General features: G+C 37.1%; 3 protein-coding genes and 1 long non-coding RNA gene across 4 annotated transcripts; 3 read left to right on the top strand and 1 right to left on the bottom strand.

Annotated features, from left to right (window-relative positions):
- Positions 1 to 1,835: 1,835 nt before the first annotated feature.
- On the bottom strand, positions 1,836 to 2,716 carry LOC125228862. The gene is made up of 2 exons (XR_007177337.1): positions 2,539 to 2,716; positions 1,836 to 2,163 (listed from the first exon to the last, which is right to left on the bottom strand). It is a non-coding gene; the product is annotated as an uncharacterized LOC125228862 (long non-coding RNA).
- A 2,799-nt stretch (positions 2,717 to 5,515) lies between these two features.
- On the top strand, positions 5,516 to 7,465 carry LOC125229096 (solute carrier family 22 member 3-like). Its single transcript, XM_048133875.1, has 2 exons — positions 5,516 to 5,718; positions 7,054 to 7,465. The coding sequence occupies exons 1-2, from the start codon at positions 5,516 to 5,518 to the stop codon at positions 7,463 to 7,465; spliced, it is 615 nt and encodes a 204-aa protein (XP_047989832.1).
- Positions 7,466 to 13,875: 6,410 nt separating this feature from the next.
- Positions 13,876 to 14,813, top strand: LOC125229095 (solute carrier family 22 member 3-like). Its single transcript, XM_048133874.1, has 2 exons — positions 13,876 to 14,324; positions 14,402 to 14,813. Exons 1-2 carry the CDS (start codon positions 13,951 to 13,953, stop codon positions 14,811 to 14,813), a joined length of 786 nt encoding a protein of 261 aa, XP_047989831.1. The 5' UTR covers positions 13,876 to 13,950.
- Positions 14,814 to 14,897: 84 nt separating this feature from the next.
- On the top strand, positions 14,898 to 16,589 carry LOC125229094 (organic cation transporter protein-like). Its single transcript, XM_048133872.1, has 2 exons — positions 14,898 to 14,906; positions 15,891 to 16,589. Exons 1-2 carry the CDS (start codon positions 14,898 to 14,900, stop codon positions 16,419 to 16,421), a joined length of 540 nt encoding a protein of 179 aa, XP_047989829.1. The 3' UTR covers positions 16,422 to 16,589.
- The last annotated feature ends 1,864 nt before the right edge of the window (positions 16,590 to 18,453 follow it).

Raw genomic sequence — 18,453 nt, 5'->3', positions numbered from 1 at the left:
TGTGTATTACTACGACACCTTGGACAATATGGCTGCTGTTTATTGCTTTGTGCTGTATCAGAAACGGAATGTATGTTATTTTGCTGTTGTGATTTATATTGATTTTGACTATAATTTTGATTTTTAAAATATTGCCCTTTATTATGGTTATTGTTAAACACATAATTTTGTTTATTGTACGTATTACTATTACTATTAAATTTATTTATGCTTTTATTTGATTCCCTAGAGTATGCAAATTCCGGTGCCACAGTGTCAGAAGTCACCCGGGGCGGTTCCTGAAATTGCGAGAGACGAGAATGATATGTCTCGTAATTGCGACACAAGGAGCGTAAGGAATCTATTGTCCTAATTTCGGTAGATGCTGCTGCTAATGTACTTGCGTAACACGGCCTAATATTGTGAAGCAGGATTTCGAGCTGTTCTGCTTCGCTCGGCGGTGTCGAAAGACGACAAAACATACCACTCATAATTGACAGGTAAACTGTTATATTCTCATGTTCACCCTGTGTCCGAGACCGAATCTCCGTAGTAAGCCTATAGTCGTAATTGGACTGATCGAAATCCTCCCTCAATTTGGAAGCAAGTTCTGGCCAGGAAGAAATCTTGTTCCGAACTGAGCGAAACCAATGCAACGCGTTGTCTTGAAAAATTTCGGTGGCAAAAGCTAATACTTTAGCTGATGAAATGTTACGGGCAACAATGAATTCGTCGACGCGCTGTATAAATGAGCGGACACAAGTTCGGCCGTTAAACTTTAATTTACTAAGGTCAGCTACAGTGCGATCACAAGTTACCGAAATCAAGTTCTGAACTTCGGGGACCGACGTCGAAGTTTCACTAGAAGAACCCGCGCCTAAGTTAGAGGAAGTGCTAGCCACTGGAAGAACTACCTTCTTAGCTTGAAGAGCCGCGAGCTTTTGAGCAGCAACATTATAACTGTCCTGAATATCTTTCAATTCTTTTTGTCGTCACCGCACGTTATCCTTGCTAAACGATTATGAAGATGGCTCAGCATATTTTGCGTTCTCATAATTGTTGGTAAGGTTGGTTCGGGAATGTCCAGATTTAATTGAATTTTGGTAAGGACCTCTACGCAACCTCTAAGATCCTGTCGAACATCTAGCGGGGACTCCAATATGTGTTCAGCTGGGTGCTCTGCGGCTAATTTTACAATTTGTCTACGCAATTCCTCCACTGAAGAGGCAGCAGTAGCACCTCTGATCTGGACCTCATATTCGAGCTCCGATTTTTGAAGAGATAGATATTTGACAGGTAACATCATGAATTTGAATTTGATTAGAGGGTAAGTGGTAAAAGAAACTAATATTCCACTAATATTAATAAGTTCTCCGATCTGTTACAAAATTGCTTGAATGATGAACGTTTGGTTTTCCCGATTAGTACAAAATAAAAGAAATAAAACAGGTTAGTTGCAAATAAAAAGAAGAAAAGCGTGCTACTAATGTGCACTCGTAATGTCCAAAACTAATATTAATAACTTCACAATATTTGTGATACAATACCTATATCTTGACAATTAAGAATATACAATTTATTAAATTCAAAAAAATGTGGGTAGATATAAATTTTAACAATAACTTACAAAAATAAAAAATACTTCCCACGGCTTTACTAATAATAGTGCACCTTAGTAGCAAATAAAAACCAAAAGAAAACGTTGCACAAAATAAAAGCCACCAACATACACTAACTACAAAAGCCGAGAATAAATAGGATTTGTGTGAATTTAACCACGTTAGAGGGCGCCAGTGTCACGATTAAGGTCTGAATTACTAGCTAAAAGAGATAAATGAGTAATCCAAATTCGTGCAAAAAAAATATTAATTTATTTAAATGTCGGAAACGGAGACGAAGTTCGGAAACGAGAAATTTAATGATTAAATTTTGAGCTAATTTAGGTCGTAGGTTCTAGTTTTTATAAATTCACACAAAATCCTGTCTACACTGCGGTTAGGTACTCTCGCCTGGTTTGTGCCGTCGGTGGGGGGACGCCCCTCTGGAAATGCAGCCGACCGTAGGTACTCAGGGGCTGTCCGAGGGCTCGGCAAGGGAGGTCTGCTCTGCCTGGCGAGAGTAGCGATGGTGGTGATGTGGCTGTGGTGGAGTCGACACTCCAAATGACAGCCCGAACCTTGGACCCTGGAACGCGTCATCCAAATCCATGAGAAAACAGTCCGGCTGCATGATTTGTGAACATCCTCGGCAAGCGGAAGGAAGAGAAAGCACCTAAGATGTAGCAGTGATGCCGTGGATGTTCACAATCAGAATCGGAGATTACATTTTGGAAAGATGATGCAGCAGTTTACATTTTTTAAAATGAGGGTGGAAATAAATTCTGATGCAATACCGTTACAACGAAATGATTGTGCAAAATAGTTTACAGTATTTAGTATTTAATAGGTTGATGTTTGAGGAAGATATTTTAAGCACTAAAAATACTAAAATTACAACACAAAGTCTTTTAATCTAATAAGCAAAATTAACTACATCTGAGTTATTAAATGTACCACTTACCCAATTTGGGGTTTATTACACTCGCGTTACTATAAAAATATTAACGTTGAGCACTTCGACGAACGTTTAGAGACGACAAAATATTTAATTGGTTACATGTCGAAACGATACATGTATAAAGACCGATATTAATGTGCCGTGCGTTCTGTATCGAATGAAGATCGGAAATGGTCGCGCGGCTAAGCACCGCTGTGATATAGGTGTCACCAGATGTGACAAACAAAAGGACTAGTTGCCGGGGCGCTAAAATGTTGCACGCGATATTATTCTGGGAGCGCTAAAACGGCGCCGACGAACACTGTTGCACTTTGTTTGTTTAAAATAGATGTATATTGTAAATAGTTATAAGTATTAGCTTGTAAAATATATAGTTTTAAGAGGTACATTTATTTATGATTTTATTTATTTGAGTGATAATAGTTTCATGTAACGTATAACGTTACAATATATATATATTACATATTTTCATACATGACTTCGTGCATAAATACTTGACCTTTTAGTTTAATTATTAAACGTATCACAGTTTTTACATTAAAACGTGTGTAGCCTTGGAAGAAATAAATTAAAAAACTTTTATAACATAATAAATTGTGTATATAATATTGTCTTCTGTCACCGCGATAGTAACTCATGAAATCAATTTATGGAATCAGATTATATCGCGTATAATGAATATAATCCGTTTTCTTAGTTTTATTTCATTTTGTATATGATATACTGTTTTCTAGGTACATATGTATAATGGAACTAAGATGGTTTTCTTTAATTTTAAGTAGTTTTTTTCATATTTAAAATGTGTTATTGTGTTTTTAGGGTTTCGTAGTCTGTCCGTCCGTCCGCGGATAATCTCAGTGACCGTTAGCACTAGAGAGCTGAAAATTGGTAATATGTATATCAGTCACGCCGACAAAGTGCAAAAATAAAAAGTGGAAAAAATGTTTTATGAGGGTACCTCCCCCCCCCTACACGTAAAGTAGGGAGTGATTTTTTCACTTCAACCCTAACGTGTGATATATTGTTGGATAGGTATTTAAAAATGAATTACTGATATTGTTTTTTGATAATATTAATATTTTCGGAAATAATCGCTCCTAAAGGAAAATATATTTAAAAAATCACAAAAGTAGAACTTTATAAACTTTCTAAGAAAACTGTTTTGAACTTGATAGGTTCTGTAGTTTTTGACAAAAATACGGAAAACTACGGAACCCTACACTGAGCGTGGCCCGACACGCTCTTGGCCGGATTTTAAATATTATGTTTTAATTGCAAGGAGCACAGGAAGGTCCACATCTATGTATTAGTTTTTTGTAAGGAAATACAACTCTACGCTACGCCTACCTGCTTTAATTGACTGGTGACACACTGAGACAGTGGATGCGCCAGAGTATAAAAGAGTGATTACCATCTCTTGTCAAAGATCTTGTTGAGACGAATCAAACGAGCCCAAACACGAAGTGGTTTCAAGACCTGGTTGTTGAATTCTCTTGACTACCTTCCGGCTTCATCATCAGATCCTGGGTACCATACCTCTTGTCAAAGATCTTGTTGAGGCGAATCAAACGAGCCCAAACACGAAATGGTTTCATGACCTGGTTGATGAGAACTCATGACTAGCATCTGACTTCATCATCAGATCCTGAGTACCATCTATTGTCAAAGATTTTGTTGAGACGAGTCAGTAACCTAAAATGATATTCAATATTAAATAATACTTACTAAAAATATTAGTCAGGTTAATTAGTTAGTTACCAAAGTCGTCAACCCAAGGATCAAAGTTTTCGGTCGCAGTATACATGCAACAGTACAGCAAATAAATGATAAAGCAGTAATAAATATTTCATTTTCATTTTTCAGCCAAACACGCACACAAGTGCGGTTTTGGACACGGCGGCTGCCGCACAAAATAATTTCGCGATCGTCGAGCTGCGTGCGGAGCGGATTGACAAACGTCCTGCCTCTACAAGCTCTGCCGCGGTACTGACATCGCAAGCGCGCGTAACCGGTAATAAGGAGGCATTTTTATAAAATCGTCAAAAATATTAAATTGCAATTAATAGAAAGCTTTTGCATAAAATCTGTTCGAGTAAGCGTTGCAGATTATTTTTATATTAAAACTACTTCAAAAACACGTAAGTTTTCGAAGAAATTGACACTTATTCTGAGGTGATTTCTGAAACAAATTGGATTCATCATATCCTCATTTACTCTATTCTAAAGCCTTATAACAAAGAAGTAGTCTCAGAAGATTGTAGTACACTATACATAATACAAATTTACCACTTGAATCATTCAAAACTATCCAAATTTTACAAATTAGACGGACTAAGTCAGCACTTTTCGCGGGTTTTCCTAAACATGCACCAGAAAAAAAATCATAATTAATTAAGTGAGTTAGTTTTTAAAAATCCAGTCTCACAACATGTAAGTTAAGAAGATGTCCTAATCGAATCATGAACTTAATAAGTCTGTTAGATGACGGAAAGTGTAGCATTTTGCCGACTAAAACTATCAATTTTACATTATTACGACGTTTTCGTTGAATGGCCTCTTAAGTATCTCAGAGCACCGAAGGCGCCCGGCTTAGAACCTCATGCGTATAGATTAGATTATTATTTCTACATTCCATAACTGCTTTGCGCCCCAGTGTTGCTCCAGTGTTGTTGTCATTCCTTATACGACTCTTTCCAAACAGACTCTATGCAAAAAAAATGGCTGGTAATGAAAAATAATAAACGTCTATCAAAAGTCTATGAACGTTTGTCATACATGCTCCCAAAATCATGTAAAATTTTAGTACCTAATATGTTATTAAAACATTTTTAATTCGATTATTTTCACCATGGTTGTTAATCCCATCGAGGCATATTTTCAGAAATTTACAAAATACCACTTTTATTTTATTTCTATTTATTTCTGTACTAAATTTTTGTCTGTTTGGCACACGCTTAACTTAATCTTCCTTAATCCGCCGATGACATTTACTTGTGGTACAAGTAATGAAACGGGAACGTGTCCCTGCGACAACCCCGTCTGGGATTACAGCGTGTTCACGAAAACTGTGGCGACCAAATATGGGATGATATGCGAGAAAGCACTCTATGTTAGTTATAGTGAAAGCATTTTATATTTCGGTTTGCTCATAGGTGCTATTGTATGTGGAAGTTTGGCTGATAGGTAACTTCAACAGTTTTTACTTTTTCATACCTGTAGCCACCGTTAATAACATCGTTCAACAAGAAGGCTGAGGTTCTAGAAATCAGATCGTCTCAGATATTTTTACGGCCTTCTTTTTGTATTTTGTTATTGCCGGTAATGTACTCATACATACATTTAATGTGTAGTTGATGTTCTAAAAAAGTACTTAACTAATTTCATTAGCAACCCTGTAAGGTTAAGTTGGTTGAGTAAAACAGCGAGGTAACTGAAACACTTTAAAATTGCTCCCATATAACTTCAATCAGCTGCAATGGCTGCCGGTTAAACAGTTACAGTCATAAAGAAATCTATCATATAGGTACCATAGTTAATTGTTTTCTTTAATTTACCAAGCTGATCTCCCTGTACAAAAATGTACATTTTTGCAACTACGCATATTCAATCTGACCCAAAATGACGTCTTAATGCAATTGATGCATCTGGACTTTGTCCAAAAGTAGAACGTCATTTTGCATACGCATGACAATTTCCCACTTAACCTAGTTGTAATTAATCATAAGATCATTTGTATTCATATTCTTAGTTTAACCGTGAAAGTAAACGCAAGTATTCAGATTTGCATTTTTCCTCGGCACCTCGGCATCCGTTCCTTGTCATTTTCTTACACTCCCCTTATACCAAAAAACCGGCCAAGAGCGTGTCGGGCCACGCTCAGTGTAGGGTTCCGTAGTTTTCCGTATTTTTCTCAAAAACTACTGAACCTATCAAGTTCAAAACCATTTTCCTAGAAAGTCTTTATAAAGTTCTACTTTTGTGATTTTTAATATTTTTTAAACGTATGGTTCAAAAGTTAGAGGGGGGGACACACTTTTTTTTCCTCTAGGAGCGATTGTTTCCAAAAATATTAATATTATCAAAAAACGATCTTAGTAAACCCTTATTCATTTTTAAATACCTATCCAACAGTATATCACACGTTAGGGTTAAAATGAAAAAAAATATCAGCCCCCACTTTACATGTAGCCCCCCTACACCCTACCCTAATAAAACAAGTTTTTCCATGTTTTATTTTTGCTTTTTGTTGGCGTGATTGATATACATATTGGTACCATATTTCAGCTTTCTAGTGCTAACGGTTACTGAGATTATCCGCGGACGGACGGACGGACGGACGGACAGACAGACATGGCGAAACTATAAGGGTTCCTAGTTGACTACGGAACCCTAAAAACCGAGCAAATACTTTTATTAGGATTTCCAACCTGCCTCAATTAAAAAGAAAGCATATGAATTTAAATCCATCAAGTCAAGTACGTGAAGGAAATATAATTAATTATTTTTGTCGAATTTCAGATACGGGCGCCTAATGTTATATGCTACATGTCAGTTAATCATCGGCGTGGCAGGTTGCCTAGTGTCGTTCGCTCCGTCATTTGCGATCTTTTGCGTTATGAGATTCATAGAAGGGTTCGGGTCCGGTGGTGCAATCGTCACCGGCTTCGTACTGAGCGTGGAGTATTGTGGCTCCTCATTCCGCTCGTCTGTATCTGCATTCGTCCACATCGCCGGTAACACGGGACTCATCGTTATGGCCGGCATATCATACCTGCTCAGGGATTGTGATCAGTTCCAACTAGCTATCTCTGTGCCTGTTATGGCGTTCTTTTTCATGAAATTCATACTCTTGGAATCACCGAAATGGTTAATGGACAGAAACAGGACAGAAGAGGCGGTTAAAGTCATGGAGAAGTTTTGTCGTTTGTGAGTAGATAATTCGATGTTGAGCTCATTTTCGTACAGTTTTGATTTTTTTTTATACTACGTCGGTGGCAAACAAGCATACGGTCTGCCTAATGGAAAGCGGTCACCGTAACCTGTGGACACCTGTAACTCAAGGAGTGTCACATGCGCGTTGCCACCCCATTAGAAACTTATACACTCCCTTTTGCTGTGTTAAGTATAAGTACACAGAAAAAAGGAGTGTACAAGTTCCAAGGATGGTTCGGGTTGCCGACGACGCAAAGGACAATAGACGGAACAAATTAGTTCCGTAAGTCCTCCCGTCGTCAGCACACCGCACCCTCTTTGAGCTCTGGCAGCCTTACTCACCGGCAGGAACACAACACTATGAGTAGGGTCTAGTGCTACTATGAGTAGAGTCAAAACTTGGGGTGAATCGCTTAAGATTATACTACCTATGAGGCGTAATAGATTTTTTCTCAAATAGTAGATTGTGTCACAAGACAGAAAAATATTTCTAAAATGTAGTGAGTGTAGTGATGAATTCAAGTCTTAACGTCCAAAGTAAAAAAAAATCTCAAACATGCAATGAAACATGTATTATTGTCTTTACGTTTCTTTATAATAGTTATATGAATGGGCTCGGAAGTATCGCTTTTTGGGCGCAACAACTCGAGACGCCTAAAAAGGGATTCCATAGTACTTTTGAGGCCCAGGCATTGTAACTTTTTAAAATTTTTGACAACATTGTCATTTATACTAAAACGTCGGGAACAAAAGCAAAAATCTCGATGTTGTTACGAAATAAACTCGAGACGTTATGATTGTCTATGATGATTATGTATTACCAGAAATCCAAAACATTTACGCCGTGGCTTGCGTGGGCGACGGTCGCGCGATGGTCGCGCGACGGCGATGCGACGCATACGAAATCAAACCTTATCGATATGGAAGTATGAGACGCGACGGCGACGGTCGCGCGACCGTCACCCACGCAAGACACGGCGATAAGAAAATATTCTCTGAGCATTTTTTGTTTCATTGCGTGTTTGAGAAAAGCAGCTACTCGGTGTTAAAACGGATTTCCGGCTTCGTAAGGATATCTCCACCTCCACGTCCGGAAATCCTCACTTTACCGGCCTGTAGCTTACAAATAATCGTAATCGTTTGTAATTATGTGCATTTTCTTTTAACTGTATAATAAATATTTTCTCAAACATGCAATGAAATATTGTCTTTACGTTCCTTAAAATGGGCTGGGAAGTATCGCTTTTTGGGCGCAACAACTCGAGAGGACTGTAAAGGGATTTCATATTATTTTTTAGGCCTTGGCCTGCAAAGTAACTTTTTTTTATAAAATATTGTCCTTTAGAGCATTTTTTATTTATTTCATTGTATGTTTGAGAAAAGCACTATGCCTCGGCGTGAAAACGGATTCCCGGCCTCGTATCCCTATCCGTATATACCCACTTGGCCGGAAATCCTCATTTTCCCGGCCTCTGATGTAATGTACTATTGCTTCAGAATTCGTAGTTACTAAACTTTTATGTGCTTGTGATTATTTGATTCAAATAAGTAATTTTCTTCTTTCAGCAATAAACAACCCTATGATACGGTCAGATCTGAGGTTGAAGCATACGTTGCATCACTGAGTGACGCGAAAATTCAAGAAATGCAATTTTATCACATCTTTAGATACAGACTCCACACAAAAAATTTTTGCCTTATGGCTTATCTTTATTTCGTTTGTGGAATGTGCTATTACGGAGTTTCACAATTCATAGGAAAAATGAACCCGCAAGTACATTTAAGTACAGTGTTCAATGGATTTTTCTTACTGATCGGGACCTTTATTAGCATATTTGTAATAAATAGGCTCGGGAGGAGACCATTCCTTAGAATAACTATGTTCGTAGCTGGCGGGTTCATGTTAATCGTAGTTGCTATTCCTGCGACTTTTAAACCTAGTTGGATAAGAACTATTTGCGCTTGCATTTCCAGTTCTTCATGTTACATGGCTTTTATTGTCATTTTTCTTTATGGTGTTGAATTATTTCCTACAAATATACGTAGTTCATCATTAGGTGCTTTATCACTGATGTCCAGAGTTGGCCAGGTATTAGGTCCTCAAATAAATAATTTATCGAATATTGGGGCGGCTACTGTGTTTGGGATTTTGGCTTGTATTGGTGGTTTTGTAACTTTTTTTCTTCCCGAGACAAAGGGAACCGTATTACCTTCTACCTTAGAAGAAAGTGCTCATGTCAGATTTGAGAGTCAAACTGATGGCAAGAAGCAATAACCCAGTGACACTAAAATAAATGCAATAAGTATAAAGGCCAAGCATTAAATTCATTTCTTGCCCTAAAATGTAACGCATGTGCAGTCTCACCAAACAAGAAGAAATTAAAGAATGGCAACATCCTATAGTGTCGTCCCGTTTTCTCACAAGCATTGATTTGAAAGGGATGACTTACCACTTTTTTTTTATTTCTACTCTTTTTGGTCAGACTGTAATAATTATCAAAACAATAATGAATGTAAATTCAAATATTTTTATACACGGTGCTCATGAGATAACCGAATAATTTTAACCACTCGTTTCTGAGGCCAAAAGAAAGAAAATAATGAGGTAATGATGAGGAAATTATACAAGACAAAACAATATGAGGAAATTTGGCAAAAAGAAAAATTGTATTTTTTTTACTACCTTTTTTAATATTTTTTCTCTTATAAGTAAAATTCATAAAACTGGCACTTAAAATGAGTATTTAACTTTTTTTCTAAAAACCTAATTTTTTTCTAACCCCCGACGCAAAAACGGCGGGTGTTATAAGTTTGACGTGTCTGTTTGTCTGTTTCTCTGTCTGTCTGTGTGTGTGTCTGTCTGTGGCATCGTAGCTCCCGAACGGATTAAGCGTTTTAGATTTTTTTTTTGTTTGAAAGCTGAATTCGTCGGGAGTGGTGCTTAGCCATGTTTCATGAAAATTGATCCACTATGTCGGGGTTTTTTTCCAAAATTTTAATTTTGTGGTTATTTTAGTCTTAAATGGGATCAGGAATATGTTGTTAACCACCGTGAGCACCGTGTATTAAGCAATAGGTAGATATTTTAAGAGGACATTTTGGTAATACTCAAAACGATCATTTAATAAATAATATTCTATAACCCTGTATTTTACTATATATATTCCTAGCCGATAAGGTAAGAATAGTATTCTATGCAACCGGCATTTAAGAGGTCAAAAAAGGCGGGGTGGGTAACATTTTTATTTGAGGCGTAGCCGTAAAATGTTATAGATCAAGAGCCCAGGCCCGCCAGACCTTCCTCAAATTCTCAAGGATGAAACTTTGGGACAATGTAGAGTTCACATCGGCGTTTAATGTGTGCATATTTTCTAGTTCGGCCCATCGGCCAATTTTTTGCTATCAAGTGATGAAGGTGAAAAAAAAAAAGTGCTTACTTTCCTTAAATTCTCAAGGCTGATTTTTATATATGTGTTAGAGCACGTTGTTAGAAATTGGTTATCATCAATGCCAGACCGTTTCCGCCGGCCATAACTTTTACCAGACGCGACAAAGTTGGCGAAAAACGACTCTAACTTACCTCATTTTCTCAAGCCTGATTGTGATATATGATACGCAGGGACCTATAACTAGACCGTTTGTAAGCTCTAATTCTACTAATGCTCATATCGAAACTTTAAGTCGGTCTGGCGGATGGTTGGGTCCATCCGATTGGTCTGGCTGCTTACAAATGGTCTAGTTACAGGTCCCTGCGTATCATATATCAAAATCAGGCTTGAGAAAATGAGGTAAGTTAGAGTCGTTTTTTGCCAACTTTGTCGCGTCTGGTAAAAGTTATATTTATAATAAAATACACATGTACTTACGCAGTGTAAATAAAATTCATAGCTTAAAATTAATCTTGCACCACATATAAACTTTAATTTTTTTATTTCCTTAGAAGTAAAATTTTTGAAAGTCGCTTATTACGTGAAGTATACAATATACACGTAGCTTAATGTAGAAAATTCAAGTTTTTAGCTTTTATAGACCCAGAATATTTCAATTCTACTAATGCTCATATCGAAACTTTAAGTCGGTCTGGCGGAAGGTTGGGTCCATCCGATTGGTCTGGCTGCTTACAAACGGTCTGGTTACAGGTCCCTGCGTATCATATACCAAAATCAGGCTTGAGAAAATGAGGTAAGTTAGAGTCGTTTTTTGCCAACTTTGTCGCGTCTGGTAAAAGTTATATTTATAATAAAATACACATGTACTTAGGCAGTGTAAATAAAATTCATAGCTTAAAATTAATCTTGCACCACATATAAACTTTCATTTTTTTATTTCCTTAGAAGTAAAATTTTTGAAAGTCGCTTATTACGTCAAGTATACAATATACACGTAGCTTGATGTAGAAAATTCAAGTTTTTAGCTTTTATAGACCCGGAATATTTCAATTCTACTAATGCTCATATCGAAACTTTAAGTCGGTCTGGCGGATGGTTGGGTCCATCCGTTTGGTCTGGCTGCTTACAAACGGTCTAGTTATAGGTCCCTGCGTATCATATATCAAAATCAGGCTTGAGAAAATGAGATAAGTTAGAGTCGTTTTTTGCCAACTTTGTCGCGTCTGGTAAAAGTTATGGCCGGCGGAAACGGTCTGGCATTGATGATAACCAATTTCTAACAACGTGCTCTCTAACACATAATTATATAAAACCGGCCAAGAGCGTGTCGGGCCACGCTCAGTGTAGGGTTCCGTAGTTTTCCGTATTTTTCTCAAAAACTACTGAACCTATCAAGTTCAAAACAATTTTCCTAGAAAGTCTTTAGAAAGTTCTACTTTTGTGATTTTTTTCATATTTTTTAAACATATGGTTCAAAAGTTAGAGGGGGGGGGACGCACTTTTTTTTCCTTTAGGAGCGATTATTTCCGAAAATATAAATATTATCAAAAAACGATCTTGGCAAACCCTTTTTAAATACCTATCCAAAAATATATCACACGTTAGGGTTGGAATGAAAAAAAATTTCAGCCCCCACTTTACATGTAGGGGGGGTACCCTAATAAAACATTTTTTTCCATTTTTTATTTTTGCACTTTGTCGGCGTGATTCATATACATATTGGTACCATATTTCAGCTTTCTAGTGCTAACGGTTACTGAGATTATCCGCGGACGGACGGACGGACGGACGGACGGACGGACGGACAGACAGACATGGCGAAACTATAAGGGTTCCTAGTTGACTACGGAACCCTAAAAATCAGTCTTGAGAATTTAAGGAAAGTAAGCACTTTTTTTTCACCTTCATCACTTGATAGCAAAAAATTGGCCGATGGGCCGAACTAGAAAATATGCACACATTAAACGCCGATGTGAACTCTACATTGTCCCAAAGTTTCATCCTTGAGAATTTGAGGAAGGTCTGGCGGGCCTGGGCTCTGGGTCTATTAATAATGACGCCACGAGTTTTTTTTTTGCTCAGTGAAACAATAGAGCGAGAGCCCAGAGCCGCCAGACCTTCCTCATTTTCTCAAGATGAAACTTTTGGATAATGTTGTTCGTATCGACGGCGACGTTTAATGTCTGCCATTTAGATATTTCATGGATAAGTATTTCGGCCCGGCGGCCATTTTTGCTGTATGTATTTTTTAAACACTATTTTCCCATAAATTCTGATGGCTGATTTTTGAACATATGTTAGAAAAACTGTCAGGAATTAATAATCATCATTTCCTGACCATTTCCACCGGCCACAACTTTTGCCAGACGCTTGAAAATCTAACTTACCCTAATTTTTCAAGCTACGGCTGCTACATCTAAATTTTTAACAGGTGTTAAGGTGCGACCACACCGCTGCTTAACCCTTAAATGCATGACCTTGACAAAGATTTATATGAATTTTGACAAGCTGTCAATAGAGTCCAAAATGCATTATGCATATATACATCACTATGCATTTAACCCCTCGTATGCTTAGACACGGATCCGTGCGCGGGAATTTTAATCTATTGTTCTATTTTAAAATTGACAGGCCGCATACGCGGGGTTAAGGGTTAAAACGGCGACGGTATCCGTACCGTTTTTGTTTTTACCGCATGCTCTTCACACCGCTGATCAAAAAACGGCAACGGTACGAAATTGCAGTGACGCATCGTATCCGTACCTACCGTTTTTACCGCATGCTCCCCACACCGCTGCATACGAAAGTCACTGCGCTTTCCTTTAAGCAGCGGTGTAGTCGCACCTTTATTCGTATTTTTGTAAACATTGAACTATGATTGAACGAAATCTTTTTGAAATCTATTCGTTTAATTAACATCAATTGACAATTATTATAATATATGACATTTGTATGACATTAAATTGTCAATTATTAGAATGTAATTTCTGTATCCACGTGGATGTTGTTGATTGTTTTCTGCTACATTTTAGTCAAAATTTGTAATAATGTTTTAATACTTATATCTCGAATGGATTTCTGTAAATAGTAGTCAATGTCGGTCTTGAGAGATATTTTCAGAACGGCAGCTTCGAACCCCGTGGAGGCTCGATTTAATGTAATCACCAAATACCATACTGTGGTTTACTTTGTAGTGTTTATAAGCAAAATTCCAGCAATGTGGCATATTCTCAACCTGATGATTTTAAACCCGCCAATGACGTACTCTTGTGGTAGCGCGGTACGGCTGTCGAACACGGAAATGTGTCCATGTGACAACCCTTCATGGGACAGGAGCGTGTTCTCGGAGACTGTACAGACTAAATTTGGGTTGATTTGTGACAAGAAGAAAGAAATCAGCTTATCGGAAACATGTGCATTTGGTGGAATGTTAGTTGGAGCTTTGTTATTTGGAATATTATCTGACAGGTAATATATTAAATGTATTTCTCAAATAGCATACATTAAAGGAGAAATTTAAATGTAACCCGGTAAATTATTTTCAGATTTGGTCGACTAATGATGTACAGCATAAGCTTCTTTCTCACCGGAATCTTTGGAGTTGCTGTCAGCCAGTCCCCAAACATGAAAGCCTTCTTCACCTTAAGGTTTTTCGAAGGCGTTGGTGCCGGTGGTACCATCGTCACTAGCTTTGTACTCTTAATGGAATACACTGGAACTAAATATCGGGAGACTATCACTGCGCTGTACCACATACCTATTAATCTCAGTCACCTAATTTTAGCCGGAGTATCGTATGGGCTAAGAAACGCTTTTCACTTTCAGTTAGCCATTTCTGTTCCTATGTTCTTGTTCGGGTTATCTGTTTTCTTTTTAAACGAATCTCCGTTATGGCTCCTAACTAGAAAGTACAAAGAAAGGACTGTGAAGGCGATACAGTCAATTGCAAAGTTGTGAGTATTTATTGATGTAATATTTCATTGGCATCATCATCAACCACTCTTGCAAAATTGTCACTAAGTCAGTTAAGGATTCAAGGATATGTTGCACGTCATATCAAGTTAAAATCTAGATTTAAAGCTATCCCTGATGTATGTCATTCTCACACACGCAATATAAAATAACTACAGTCCAAAACCTTCCACATATAATCTAAAACTTACTCGAATATAAGTTGTAGATTGTGGACAATAGTAGTAGTATTGCTCTATAGTTCGAATAATCGGGCGCTTTAAGGATCAAACATTTAGATACCATACAATAGTACATTGGGCAACAAGGGAGGTAAGGGGGTCATTAAATACGAGTGTCTTGATATATTCACGACAGCCGCATAGATACGAGTATTTAATATCCTTACCTCCTGAGTTACACACAATGTTTTTCGTCACATTTGAGAGAAAAATACAAAAAAAAAGTCATTAGGCAAAACCTTCAACGCAACGACGGCGCAAAGACCAGTAGTGTATATTCATCTATATCAGATTATTCACATTAAATTCCATTATTTTTGATAAGAAACACTTTTTGGACGAAAAGTAACACGAAAATCCTGCTTATAAATTAAATGCAATGTTCAAAAATGCATATAAATTATAAATCATATAATTGAGCTAAATTTTTACTCATTCATTCATTAATTTTGATCTGTTGTACTCTCCGTTGCTAGGCAATGGTGGGCGCCTCGCGCTAGCACGCGGTCAAGCGCGAGTCGCGAACATATTGTCAGATTGTAAATTATAACGATTTATCTGAGTTAAATTTACGAAATAAATGCAAAACACACTGAAATAATTCTAAAACATAAATAAATTGCATTTTTCATACCGTATAATATCTTTTGTAGCTTAATAGTCAAATTTTGGTTGTGCAACAAAAATCCTTGGCTGATTGAAACATCCTTTGCTTGAAGTATTGTACGGATTGTATTAATTTTTAAAACTAAATCCATTATTCCCTTGGGAATAAAATAGTACATTATGCTTCAGTACACGTAGACGCAATGAGACCTTTAAACAGCAAATGCGATGAAAGTACCTCGTCTGCGGCATGGGATACTACGGCGTCTCACAGTACATATCCAAGATGAGTGGTGATATCCATGCGAATATATCCATTTCTGCTGCGATAGTGATACCAGGTACTCTTGTGAGTGTATTTTTGCTCAACAGAATTGGAAGGAAATTATTTCTTGGTTCAACTAATTTCTTAGCTGGCGCATTTATGGTAATTACTGTTCTAATAAGTAACTATGACCCAAAATGGCTAAAAGTGGTATTCGCGTGTATTTCAAATTGTTTCTTTTTCATGTCCTTTATTGTGGTGTTCCTTTATGGCGTGGAACTATTTCCGACTCCGATCCGCAATTCGGCACTGGGTGTGTTGACAGTATTGTCTAGGGCCGGTATGATGATAGCTCCACAGATCAATATACTGAATCCTATCGTTGCGGGTTATGTATTCGCGCTACTGGCACTAATAGGCAGCGGTTTAACTCTGTGTTTACCTGAGACGAAAAACAAGGAGCTGCCGTCTACTTTGAAAGAAGCTGAAGCAAGAGGGTAGACGGTTTCTTAATTAGTTTCAAGTTCAAAAGCAACTATGTCAGTTTCTCGAGAATGTTCAAGGAAATATGTTCAGTTATCAAACCGCGATTAAGTAGGTGCGATTAAATCATGTTTGTCGTTACAAGTTTTTTTAGCAAATCAGTAAAAAAAAATATTTTAATCATTTAAATAGATTTTTTTAAAAGTAAAGTAAGTCCTTAATTTTTTTTTATTAATTTTAGAAAATAAGTGTTAATAATATACTGACATAAAACAGGTTGATTTTAGAAAACACGATTTTGTAACTTTTTGCATCATTTGACCATATTATGTAATGTAACGTGATAGGTATTAAAATCATGATTATGTATTCTGAAAGTATAACAAATAATATTATGTTAAGTAATTTCTTTTGCAGCGTTGTTTTTATTTCATTTTATTTAATATCAATATAGTACCTATTTTAAGAAAAAATGTGTTTTATTTACTTAAAGCTCATTAATGTTCTTCCTGAGGATTGATTGATTCATCGATTGTACAGTCAGCTACAGAGAAAAGTAGACCCCCCTGCATATAAATTTGTATGCAAGGGGGTCTACTTTTCTCTGCAGGTGACTGTACATAATAAATATGAATATCTAAAATTCATATTCGACCATGGAATAATATATTATTTCTAGATCTAATGATGAGCCCAGAAGATGGACAATAAGACTCATCTGTGGCTAATACCTCATGATTCGTTCATTCCAGTGTAATTCCTTGCTTGTACTCGTAATTTAAGCTTTCTGCACCACACACATTAGAAAAGGACAAATGGCGGACTTCAGGAGGCATTCTCTACCAGTCTACCATGCGCTAAACCGAGGGTTATAAAACACAGTAAAATTGAAATTAGCGTATACGGTAAATTTTCAGTAACTACCCCCTTCCAGTGACTGGCTACCAGCATAACGTGGCCGGTTACTGAAAAGTGGCCAGCGATAGAAACTTTATGTAAAAAATGAGCTATAATAATTATATGTAAAGAGGATTTATTTTTTGTTTATTTATTGGACACTGCATGGCCAGTTATTGGACACTGGCCAGTTACTGGCAATTTACCCTACACGATTCTATAATAATTCAGTATACCGCTAGCATGTATGAAAAATAATAAGCTTTATAGCATTTCATCCAGACATTTAAATACCAAAGATAAAATGTGACTTCAGCATTATATCAGCGCTTGTTAATACACATGTTGCAAACGTCATCAATTACTTATGGGCAGGGTTCGCTGCCATTTAGCAGCACTTATTAATTGCCAGTCTTTATTGAAGCCAGCACGAGAAAAGCCTATTAGGAGGTTAAGTGGGCCGTGTAATAATCCTTTGTAAGGGAGCGGTCAGACATCTCGGCGAATTTTGGGCAATTGCAGAACAATTCCGACTGAATCTCAGGGCTTATTACAACTATACGGGAATTCGCTTGCAATTTTAGTCACATTACGAATTTTTGACGATACGTGCAATTGAGCACACTCGCATGCGAGTTTTCGTACCGTGTAAATCAGACCTTAGTCAGTAGTAGGTATACCTACTCATTGAACTTGTCAAGCAGGTCTTAGATATGCACCGAGGCTACCCGATCTTTCCATTTCATAACGCAAATATTTTTCATTATTTAAATAAATATGTATAATTTAATGTATTAATTTGTGTATTATGTTTAGAAATATATTATGTACCTGGCGCGAGTTTATATATTGTACAATATAATGCTTTACGCCCAGAGGCAGAGGCTAATAGCGGGGTCAGTAGCAACTGGTCTAGAACTGAAAAGGTCCACAGGGTTTTTCCGTTTTATCTTAACTTCGTGCGTCTTTGCTTCGTGTCTTCGTGTTTCGAGTCCTCTCAATTTTTAACCGCCTTCCAAATCTCAAAGGAAGGCGTTATCAAGTCGTCTGTATGTTTTTCTTTTTTTTAATGTTCCTCGATATCTCCGTCGTTACTAGACCGATTTTGAAAAATTTTTTTTGATTGAATGTATATGCATACAGATTGGTCCCA

The sequence above is a fragment of the Leguminivora glycinivorella genome, chromosome 8, assembly GCF_023078275.1.
Source record: "Leguminivora glycinivorella isolate SPB_JAAS2020 chromosome 8, LegGlyc_1.1, whole genome shotgun sequence".
NCBI classification, from domain to species: domain Eukaryota; kingdom Metazoa; phylum Arthropoda; class Insecta; order Lepidoptera; family Tortricidae; genus Leguminivora; species Leguminivora glycinivorella.
This window is presented reverse-complemented; position numbering and strand designations above follow the sequence as displayed.